The sequence below is a fragment of the Bactrocera tryoni genome, chromosome 5 (genome assembly GCF_016617805.1).
Source record: "Bactrocera tryoni isolate S06 chromosome 5, CSIRO_BtryS06_freeze2, whole genome shotgun sequence".
Classification (NCBI taxonomy): Eukaryota; Metazoa; Arthropoda; class Insecta; order Diptera; family Tephritidae; genus Bactrocera; species Bactrocera tryoni.
The window spans coordinates 77,521,786-77,532,644 of record NC_052503.1 but is presented as its reverse complement, the minus strand read 5'-3'; the positions used below and the strand labels follow the sequence as shown (position 1 = coordinate 77,532,644).

General features: G+C 37.9%; 1 protein-coding gene across 3 annotated transcripts; it reads right to left on the bottom strand.

Moving 5' to 3' along the window:
• Positions 1 to 2,393: 2,393 nt before the first annotated feature.
• On the bottom strand, positions 2,394 to 10,782 carry LOC120777576 (cationic amino acid transporter 2). Of its 3 annotated transcripts, none has more exons than XM_040108984.1 (5): positions 10,529 to 10,782; positions 6,193 to 6,560; positions 4,709 to 4,969; positions 3,858 to 4,643; positions 2,394 to 3,790 (listed from the first exon to the last, which is right to left on the bottom strand). In XM_040108984.1, the coding sequence occupies exons 1-5, from the start codon at positions 10,552 to 10,554 to the stop codon at positions 3,354 to 3,356; spliced, it is 1,878 nt and encodes a 625-aa protein (XP_039964918.1). In that variant the 5' UTR covers positions 10,555 to 10,782; the 3' UTR covers positions 2,394 to 3,353. The 3 variants fall into 3 exon arrangements, with proteins under 3 accessions (XP_039964918.1, XP_039964919.1, XP_039964920.1); XM_040108985.1 differs by lacking the exon at positions 10,529 to 10,782 and adding an exon at positions 8,007 to 8,304; XM_040108986.1 differs by lacking the exon at positions 10,529 to 10,782 and adding an exon at positions 6,646 to 6,732.
• Positions 10,783 to 10,859: the final 77 nt, after the last annotated feature.

Here is a 10,859-nt window from a genome sequence, read left to right as displayed (position 1 = left end):
ACCGCGCTATGCCGAAGGTTCGATATGTAAATTCTTATGCAGCCAGTCGTCGTCCTGCCGATTTTGCTGCGCAGTTTTCAGCGAAGAGGTCTATAGGTGGGAAGTTTAGTACCAGTTCAAGAGCCGCCTCTGCAGTTGTTCTTAAAGCTCTCGTTATGCACAGCGCAGCGAACGGCTGAATCCTTTCCATTGGCTTACGTTAGGTGGATTTCCGTATGCCTGTCCACCATACAACTGCACCGTAGAGCAGAATTAGTCTAAAATTGCTGTGTAGCATCGGTGCATGAGAGAGAACTAGGTTGTGCCGAGCACCTGCCTACACGCATATAAAGCATTGCTGGCCTTTCCCACTCTTTCTTCCACCTTTAGCTTCCACAACAGTTTGCTGTCCAAGCCCAACCTAAGGTATATATTTTTTAAGGCCTCCGCCGTTTCCTTCTGGGTGTTAAAAACTTTGTGACAAACTTAGTATGCCCTGTTCAGGGTATACAAATGCCGTCAGCGAAAAAATCAGCTCAGCCACACATCGATCGTTGTAAAAATGTAGAGCTAAGTCCGCGCGTACTTGGCATCAAATGAAGAAAGCTTGCAAGCAACCCTTACCTCACCGCGGACAAAAATCACACTTTTATTTAAATGATAATTCTAATAGTATATAATTATTTGCTTACTTTATAATAATATCATTTTTGCTAATACTCACTCGCTTCGCTCTCACGCTCACCATCTCACTATGCAGTTGCTATTTTAAACCGTTTGCAATTGCCGCAACTGTGAATTACTTAAATACATTAAGTTTGTTTTATAAGTCCCCGTGAGTCCCGCGTGCCTATAGTGGATTGCAGTTCTAATTCGTTAAGTAGACAACTGCTTATCAAACAAAGGTTCGAGTGGCTTCTTTTGTTTTCATGTCGGCGCTTATAAATCAATGAGATGGCATTAAATTTTGTGGGTGAGTCAGTGCCCTCTTTTGGCAGAAAAATACATTTGTGTTTTATTATAATTTGGACGCGCAAAATATGCTGGGAATAGGTAAATACGTAGGAGTGCTGCTACTCTGAACTCAATTCCTTGATTTCGTTGATGCACTTTCGTAGGACCTTTATAATTTTGCTCTCTCGTTGCGTTGTTGCGCTCAAACCATTTGGTGCTCACAATGAACTCCGCTTATATCCGTTCATTTTTTTTTTGTGGACAGTTATTCTAAGCTTGGAACGAAACATCACGCGTGTCAACGAATGGATCATCTGAGACGTAGCCGCCGCCAACATTTGAAAAAGATAATCTTCAAAAAATAAAGGCCAAAGAATGTTCTTTCGAATGATAATAAACATTCCCCATTAAAATTGAAGTTTTCGTGTTTATTCTTTTGAAAAGTACGAAACCTTGAAATGGATTACCCTTTAGATGCTGTAAGTCTGTAAATTCTATTTCTTAACTTTTTTGAGAAGTCCTTAGTTATAGAACTAGATAGATATAATAAGAATAGTCTTATTATATTTGAGCCATATCTGCCTCGTTATTTTGATTTTCATCTGCTCTTAGCTATTTGTTAAAAATTAATCTTAAGCTCTCTTTTGATCATTTCCAGCGGACATGGTGTTAGCTCCGTCTCGACAGTGTCGCCTGGCTATCCGTGTATAAGGTTGCTTTCTATATTCTTTTATATTGATTCAATGGAACTACATAGGCCTTTACTATGCCTATTACTTCCGCTTGGATGATGAGAGTGATAGATGAAGAAATTGATGTCGAAATCATTGGAATATATACCCCTTACTACGCAGTCCATTTTGGACTCGTCGGTGTAGATAGTGGTTATGGAGGATTTCTACTCAATCCCTTCATGTCTATTTACGTCTAGTGGGTTTCCTCACCCGAAAGTGACTATTGAAATCTAACCTTGGGAGGATTTAGTTTGATTTACTTATGTTCAACTGGTTTAGAATGGCGCTATGTACATACTCTTTTCTAGTCCAAATTTCTAATTCCATTCAACTCTCAGGTATTTAGATGTAGTTTTCAAAAAATTTTTGTGCCACCCAGTGAGGGAAGATGAAATTGAGGTATTTTGGCTTGATTCGTGAAAAACATCAGTTCCGTTTTACTCGAGTTTATACCAAGTCCTTTGTTCCCAGGCTCCCCCGGGCCTATAGGTGTAACCTTAATATGGTTCTTTCAATAATATCACTGTTTGTAGAAGTAAGCATCCCTGATACCATCAACACTATGAGGTCTGCATATGCTACTGCTTTCAATCCTACTCCATTGAGTTGAAGTAGCACTCCATTCAAGCCATCACCACCCATAAAAGCGTGGTGGAACAGCTCCTTGAGGACTTCAAGAAATTCATCCCAAAATTTTGACCCATTATTAAAACAAAATACCTCAAATTAGGTTTTCTTAAGTTAAATATCATTTACAGTGCTATTTTATTTTATTTTAACAGAAAAGTTGCTTGCTGGTAGCACCTAATAGCTTTTAAAAAGCTTAAGAGCATTTTTCCAAAACTTAGATATTTAAGATTTAAGTACGCTTAGTTAATTTTCTCAATAAATAATTTTCACTCGCTTAAGCAACGAAAAGAATACAAATCGGTATATTACTTGCTAATTACCATAATAACAGTAACTGTATACCCAAATATATAACTATTACTAATAGGTTATGTAACAAATGCATATAAATATTCAAAATCAAAATTCAGCGATTCACTTCGAAATAGGTGGGATAGTCTTTGTTGATTTGATGTGCTGTTGAGATATCTTTGTAGAGTAGCTTTAAGGCGTTAAGGGAAGTCAGAATATTCAAAATATTTTAATTTTCTTATATTATCATCTTTTAGAAATGTTCTCTGAATTTTTGAAGTAAATCTGGCAAATACTTTTTGAGCTATGCGATAATTAGTAAAGCGTTCTCGGACGCTTCAATTGCGTTCCTCTAAAAACCATATTCTTTGAAGTGTTGACTATTATAACCCGACAACCGCTTGATAGATTTCAATGAAGATTCATAGCTTTGATTAACTGTTGGTATTTTCCCGAAATCTGGAACGAACCGCAAGGAGCTTCGTAAAATTGTAATTTTTTCTTGCCTCCGACTACACCCAACCCTTAAAGTACTTCCATTAATTTTAGTAATTAATGAGTTTTTGGTTTAAATCGCGCTTGCGATTAATGATATACTAGGAAAAGTAAAACAACTTAAGTTAATGCTAGACTATTATAAAACTACGATTTTCGGACACTTCGAGCCCCTTTCTGGCAACAAGGCCATTTTCTATGCCTAACTGTTTAATACATACTACCGTTAAGTGTTTTGCTTAACATTTTCGGTGTGTCGTCTTTGCTTTTTTAACTTGTATTATTCATGATTATGAGCGGAACTTCGGTGTAATCGTTATGTAGTGGCAGTCCGGACTCACTGTTCTCCGTCGCTTCTTGTAGTACCAGGCGAGATTCCCGCTTGCGCTGACGGCTGTAACGTATGCCATAACTGAAGTAGATCAGCAGACCGATGGCGATCCAAATGCCGAAGCGTACCCAGGTCATTACGTCCAGACGCACCATCAGGTAGACATTGATGAAGATTGAAAGACCGGGCAGCCAAGGCACCATTGGCACTTTGAACGCCAACTGCGTGCTGGAGCGTGGCTGACGTGAAATGATGAATAATATCAGCGGTAAAGGCAGACCAGTGATGACTAGCAGCACTATATAAGGTGGCGTTATATTGCCTGGTTCGATTTCCACCTTCTGAAGAAAGTGTGAGAATACAAAGCACCAAGTAACTGAAAGCCAAAAAAAGAAAGATAATAATAAAGACGACTTCAACACACTATAGTATACACAACTTACAGTATAATGTTATCAGAAAGGTCACCAGTCTACCGCTCTTTCCATTCGCCACCGTCACATTGTTGGTGTTGAATAATTGACGCCAAAGATTGCAATTGGTTTGAGCGCGGTCGGCCAAGGCACGTCCAGTGCCGATACCACGACCATCGCGGCGGTCATCGCCGTCGTAGCGTAATATGAGCACACAGCTCGCCACCATCGAGTAGGCCAAGAGCGTGCCGATCGACATGATGCTCACCAGCTGACTGAGTTTGAAGATGGCAGCTAGCAGCCCGGTAAGCACGCCAGTGATCAGCGTGCCTTTGAAGGGTGTTTTGAAGCGCTGACTAATCTCACCCATGCACTTGAAGAGCAATCCATCAGAGGCCATGGCAAAAACTATGCGCGGCAATGGAAACATGGCGCCCATCATGCTGGCACATAGCCCGCACAGCGCGCCAATTGTTACCAAATACTCGGCAACCCACCAGCCGTAGCGACTGAAGACATGCGGCAACGGCGCTTGTTCGTCCTGCTCGTAGTACGGTAGCATCATGGTGAGCACGGTGGAGACACCGAAGTAAGCGAGGAAAATCATGGCGAGCGAGGTGACCACCGCAAACGGTATGGATTTCTTGGGATTTTTGGCCTCCTCACCGGCCGTCGCGATGCAATCAAAACCAATAAATCCATAGAAACAAACCGCAGCGCCACGTATGATGCCTGTCAGACCATAAGGACTGAAACCGCCATTACCGTAACCCTCGGGAACCGCCGATTTCGGTATGGACCAGTTGCTGAGCGAAACTGTGTGACATAAAAGTGGAAAATATTAGTTGAAATATGTGTGGGAATGCAGCTTGAGACGCTACCTTTAAAGAGTCCGGCAATGATCACAAAGAGCACAACACTCAAATTGAGGAATGTGAAGACGTTATTCAAACGCGACGACTCCTTGGCACCCACTGCAATGGCTAATGCAAAAAGCACCGTAACGATTAGCGCAAAGAAATCCGGATAGTCGCCAAGACCCTCGATGTTCATGGCGAAATTCTTGCTTAAATAATCGCGCATCGCATAATTGAAGAGCTTGTCCAAGTACGTGCTCAATCCTTTGACCACACTGGCGCCACCTTTAGTTACAAGGAGAAAGATAGAGTGAGAGAGATAGAGCGTAAGTGTAAGAAAATAGTTAACATATTTATTGTAATTTGTTATTTCGTTAAAAGTGACGCTGAAATGAAAAGTTTTATGGCGAAAATTAGCGCTGCCAGCACTTTCGCACACAAGCCAGTTAGTATTGGCTGAAACCGACAAGAAACCTGAACTTACTAAATATACCAAGAGCTCCACAATTATCAATGGCATAAATATGGGTGTGATTCTTGCAAGTTGTTGCTGTATTTGTGCAAATATTTTCAATTAGACATGAAAGATCGAAGTGACTTGCTGATGCTAAGGCACACATACACAGCAGTGTGATGCTTTAGCGCTTGCGTTTGTATGTGTATACAAATATATATATATATATATATATGAATGTTTATATGTATTTACGCACATAATGTATATGTATGTGTATGTGTAACGGCATTAAATTGGAAAACGCGACGTAAATTACACTCAATTAAGGGTACTCCAAAGTCGAATTGGAAACCGAAACAAATTAGGGAATTACTTGTACATGTGCGTGCAAGCTCAGCATTGTTGTTAGGGCTCAGGCGCGATTTCTGAGGTTTGGAAGATATATATTTATAGAAATAGAACAAGAAAAAATTTTAATTTCGCTTGTACGGGAAGGCATAATACCCTTCACAAATACAAATTACTTCTTACAAGAACTTTCAAGTTCAGTTTGTTTGGCCGCTATATGCTATAGAGCTCCGATCCAAACCATTTCTTCGGAGATTGTACCGTTATCTTGTGCAATAATTAATGTCAAATTTTTTGAGGATATCTCGTCAAATGAAAAAGTTTTCCATACAAGTACTTGATATGGATCGTTCAGTTTGTATGACAGCTATATGATATAATGCTCCGATCTAAGCCATTTCTTCTGAGAATGCATTGTTTTCTTAGAAAATAATTCACACCGAATTTCTGGAATTATCTCTTCTAATGGAAAAGTTTTCTATACAAGCACTTTCTACCGATCGCTCAGTTCCAAGAGATTATTTCGCGTATTTACAGATAGACGTACGGATGGGCCTCCTAAATTAACTCAGATCGCCAAGCTGATCATTTATATACATGTATGTATATATTTCTTATTGTCCCCGACGTTTTCTCCAGATTGTGTGAACTTCGTGCAAAACATAATACACCCTGTTCTAAGTATAATTAACTGCTTACTCACCGATTGCATACTCCAATATCAGATTCCAGCCAATAATGAACGCCATGAATTCGCCAATTGTCACATAACTGTATATATATGCAGAACCAGCTTTCGGCACACGGGCGCCAAACTCTGCATAGCAGAGGCCGGCAAATATCGATGCAATAGCGGCGATAAGAAAACTTATAACGACCGCCGGTCCAGCATAGACCTTGGAAACTTCGCCAGCCAACACATAAACGCCGACACCCAATGTTGAGCCAATGCCGAGTGCGGTGAGATCAAATGCGGATAGTACTTTGGCTAACTTGGACTCGGTTGTATCCTCCATGGGTTTGCGTCGCGTTAACACATGATAGGCGCCGGATATGCTGAGCGAAGGCATGCTGTGGGTGAGTAGAAGAAATTTTAGTAGTTGGAGCGGAAGCTATTTTTTTTTTTATATATTATAAACTTTTATGGCTTGTTTACCATGCATTATTGGTGTGAGGTTTTTGTGTGATAAGTCACGTTTAGGTACGAGTACACTGCTAGGAGTGCTTGGTTCGACTAATTTTAAAATTTCAAATTTCACATGCATATGGTCATGTATATTTACAATATCACTATATATATATACTTATATCAGTTTATTAAGCGAAATTTCAAATACTCCATATTCTACAAAGCGAAACCAATAAAGCATTTAGCACGTTTGAAATTCAAACTATTTGCGCAGCTTAACAGTATAAAGTAGAAATTAGTGGCTTAAGTCAGACCTGAATAGGTTGATTAGTAGTATAAAGGAATATATGGTATATACCCTTTCATAGCTTGGCAGTCGATCGAATTTACAAAGCAGCATCGATCACAAGTTACGCTTACGCTTGGAACAAATGTACAGTTATCACACAAACAACAATCAAATTTCACCATTATTTGATTAGCACCTTTTCTCTACAGGTTTCAGTGGTAAATTAATATAATGATCAATTAAGCGTTTTTATAGATTATGGTTATAAAGAACAAAAATTATTTATATGATTGTGGGGTGCTAAAAAATCGGTAATGTGACTAACGCGTGCGCCACAAAGTGCGTTGTATATTTTTGGAAGATAACTGTACGATTTTAGCTGCCGCAGACCAAACCGAAAACAAATCCGAAAAATACGCGTTGGAAATATTTGCCGATATTTCAAGAGCATTGCATTTATGCGTGGTAAGAATGCAGCTCTCTGCGCTCAAGACCTTCGAAGAATTGCTGATGCCATTGGAAGCAGAAATTTTAGCGCGCAGTTGAATGAAGCAAGCATATTTTTTTAAATATTTTTACTATTTACATTGCAATTACGCAAATGAAAGACCAACTTTGCCTTTCCTAAATGTTTTTTGTTTTTAATTTTTTTAAATTGTTATGAAAAACATTTAAAATTTTTTTAAAATAATTTTTTTTGATAAATTTTTAAATTTTATAAAATTTTAAAATAATTTTTTGATATTTTTTTGTTTTTAATTTTTTAATTATTTTTTTTAAATTTTTTAATTAAAAATTTTTTTTTTTTAAACGTAAAAGTTATTTTTTACAATTTTTTAAAAATTTTTTAAATTTATTTTTAATTTTTTAATTTTTTTTAATTATTTACTTAATTAATTTTTTTTTTTTTTTAAATTTTTTTAAATTTCTTTTAATTTTTTTTTAATTAAAAAAAGTTAAGCGTATTTTTTATAATTTTTTGTAAGTTCGTAGCTACGTACATACATATGTACATACATATGTATGTATGCGCCACGCAAATGGTTCCTTCCATAGGCTATAATAATATACAATTTTTAATTTTCACACAAACAAATACCTTTGCTTCTAGCGGCGAAAAGAAATAATAAAATCACACGCACTATTTAATTTTCGACCTTCACAGCTCGACAAGCGTCGTATCCTCTTGTGTCGTCGTTTTGAGCGTCTTTCATTTAAAACACCAATAAAGAAAAGCCTTTTTCAGCGTCTTTCATTTGCAATCCAGCAATAAAAATCTATCACAGCCTATATGGTACTAATCTATTTCGATTGATTCGTGTATGTCAATAGCTTGTGATCTGCTGATCAATTGGCTTCTTTTCGGCTTGAGCGTCGTTGACGATTTGACATGCAAGCGGTACATCACACAGCTGCCAAGCCGCAAGCCACTTTTGTAAATTACTGAAAAGCACGAAGTTTTAGCGCGTAAAATTGTAACGTAGCCAAAGCTTTTTATGAAAGCTTTTACGTGGCTGCGGGTAAGTAATGAACACACATCCATATATTTATCAATAAATGAAGCATTCAAAAGGGGTTGGAAAGCTGTGTGTGATGCTGAAGCGATGTTGATTTGATATTTTTGAAAATTTAACTTCGTCCTCGCTACGCAATCACTCGCTTTCTAAGCGCGTTGTTTAAGGGATACTCACTGATTACGAATAATGACAAAGTATTGGGTCGTTCACCAAGTTATTTCGTTTTTTTAAGGCAATTTAAACAATATGGTTTTGTTGTGTAAGACACTTTATGAAACTATATAATCTCCATTTTCATCTAATGCCTCAAGCCAACTTTCAGGCACGCTCATAAAATGTGTGCTTATTACAGGCATTAAACTGGTAAAAGTGGTTTCTGAGGTCCTGATATGAGGTGAAGGTTCTCTCAGCACAAAAAAAAAAAAATGATTTGAGGTGAAAGCTCTCCCAATCAAAAAATTGTGCAGAAACCGAAATAAGTAATAATCCAAAGTTGTGAAGTCTGGCTAATATGGTGAGTGTGATAGCGCAACTCATTCAAGCCGCAAAAACTTTTGGCAAGTCAGCAAACTTGTTTAAGGTATCGCATTATCTTGTTGGAACACTACACTTTTTGATCGAGTATCAGTCATTTTGTCCAGCTGTTCCCAATACACTTCTAAGTCATAATCGTTTATGCGACGAAGCCAATTTTGTTCTAAAAGTATATGAGAAACCCATATATAATATTAGGCTTCGAAGTTAATACTTGATGTTTCGTGTGCTTGTGAAACGGACAAATTCAATTGTTCAGCTATCTTCCCGATTGTTATTCTACGATTTGCATCGACCAACGGTTACCTAGTCACGTTAGCATGGTAAGGATTAGAAAAATTGTCATCGAGATCATCCAACGGTAGGCCCAGGCAACGTGCTGTTTCGACGGAGTCGGACCATGGAGAGAGCGGTGTCAAGCGGTGTCGATTTCAACCAAATTCGGTAGGTAATTTTGTACCTACATTCCCATTCCAACATTACAGCACTGAACGAAATTAGACAAGAACTACGGCTATTTTCCATATAAAATTTTTTTAAATTTAATCTGATTTTTTTACTTTCCGGTATGAAAATCAAACACCAATCAATGTATCCGGATAAAACTTTGCCGAATAATGGTTTTTAGCTGTGCCACCTAATGACCAAAAAATGTTCAAATCAAACCAAAACTATTCAAGTCCGCAGGTGCTGAATATGTGAACCCTAGTTCCTATTGCGAACCTTTTACTGAAAATATCGGTCAACCTGCCAGTTTTCTAACTGATATATGAAAAGATTTTTTCCCACCTTTGACATTTGCAAGATACGAGTGCAAAAAATGTTCGCTTACACCCAAATTCAGCACTTTCTTACTGGCTATTTGTTGCTATTATCAATTTATGAGTCATGTATGCTTTTTTATTTTTTATTTTTTTAATTTTTTGAAGTCGAATTTTACAGTTTATCGTGTTTTGCGGTGAACAAATACAAAACTTAATATGGCAACTCTGAGCAAAGCAAAATTTGCCAACAAAACATTCAATATATGTACGTCAGCGTGCTCTTATCTTTCTCTCCCTCTCTCTTCGCCACCACCAACCATGTGCTGCGCTCTCTGCCATTTACTAACCCGCACTACTAGCTAGTGACTTAGTAAGCCAACTGAAAATATCAATAGTTTATTTGTATATATGTATGTATGTCTGTATGTCTGTATTTCCACTTCCCACATGGCATAGCAATCAGATGTGTGATAATTGAATTTCGTTGTTGTTGGGGGAATACGTCTGCAAGCCCAAATTTAGTTGCGCGCGTAATAAAAATAGCCCGTTGCTTATACGCTCCTACAAATGTACTCATTCAGGTGCATGCGCTGCACATTTGCTTGGCACATAACTTCAAAAATTAAATAATTTTCTTTTAGTATTTTTTTGTGCGAGCAAATTCGTTTCTATTAGACAGCTGCAACGTAGGCAGGGTGCTACGATACGGCGTTACGATACATCAATACAATAGATTCACACAAACATTTGTCTGCGCCGTCAGGTAAGAAATTCTTACTAGCAATACGCACGGCTGCTTCACTTACCCGCAACTTTCCAGAAACTCCTCCATTTCAGCGTCGATTTGTTGCTTTATTACAATTCACTTAATTTAGTATATTTATTGTATTTTTGTTTTTGCCAAATTAAATCACAACCACATATATTTTATTGCTGATTAAGTAATAAACTGTTAACTAAATACGCGGCGACCGGTAATAGCTGGAGCGTGTTCATGTCTCGTTTCTACGCGTGGACGTTTCACATATGAATATCGAAACCTTAGGTATTGTCTAAGATATATTAGATATACTTAGCATGCACAAATGATATCGTATGTATAGATGTGACTGCTTTTTCGCCGGTCGCAGTGGTTTT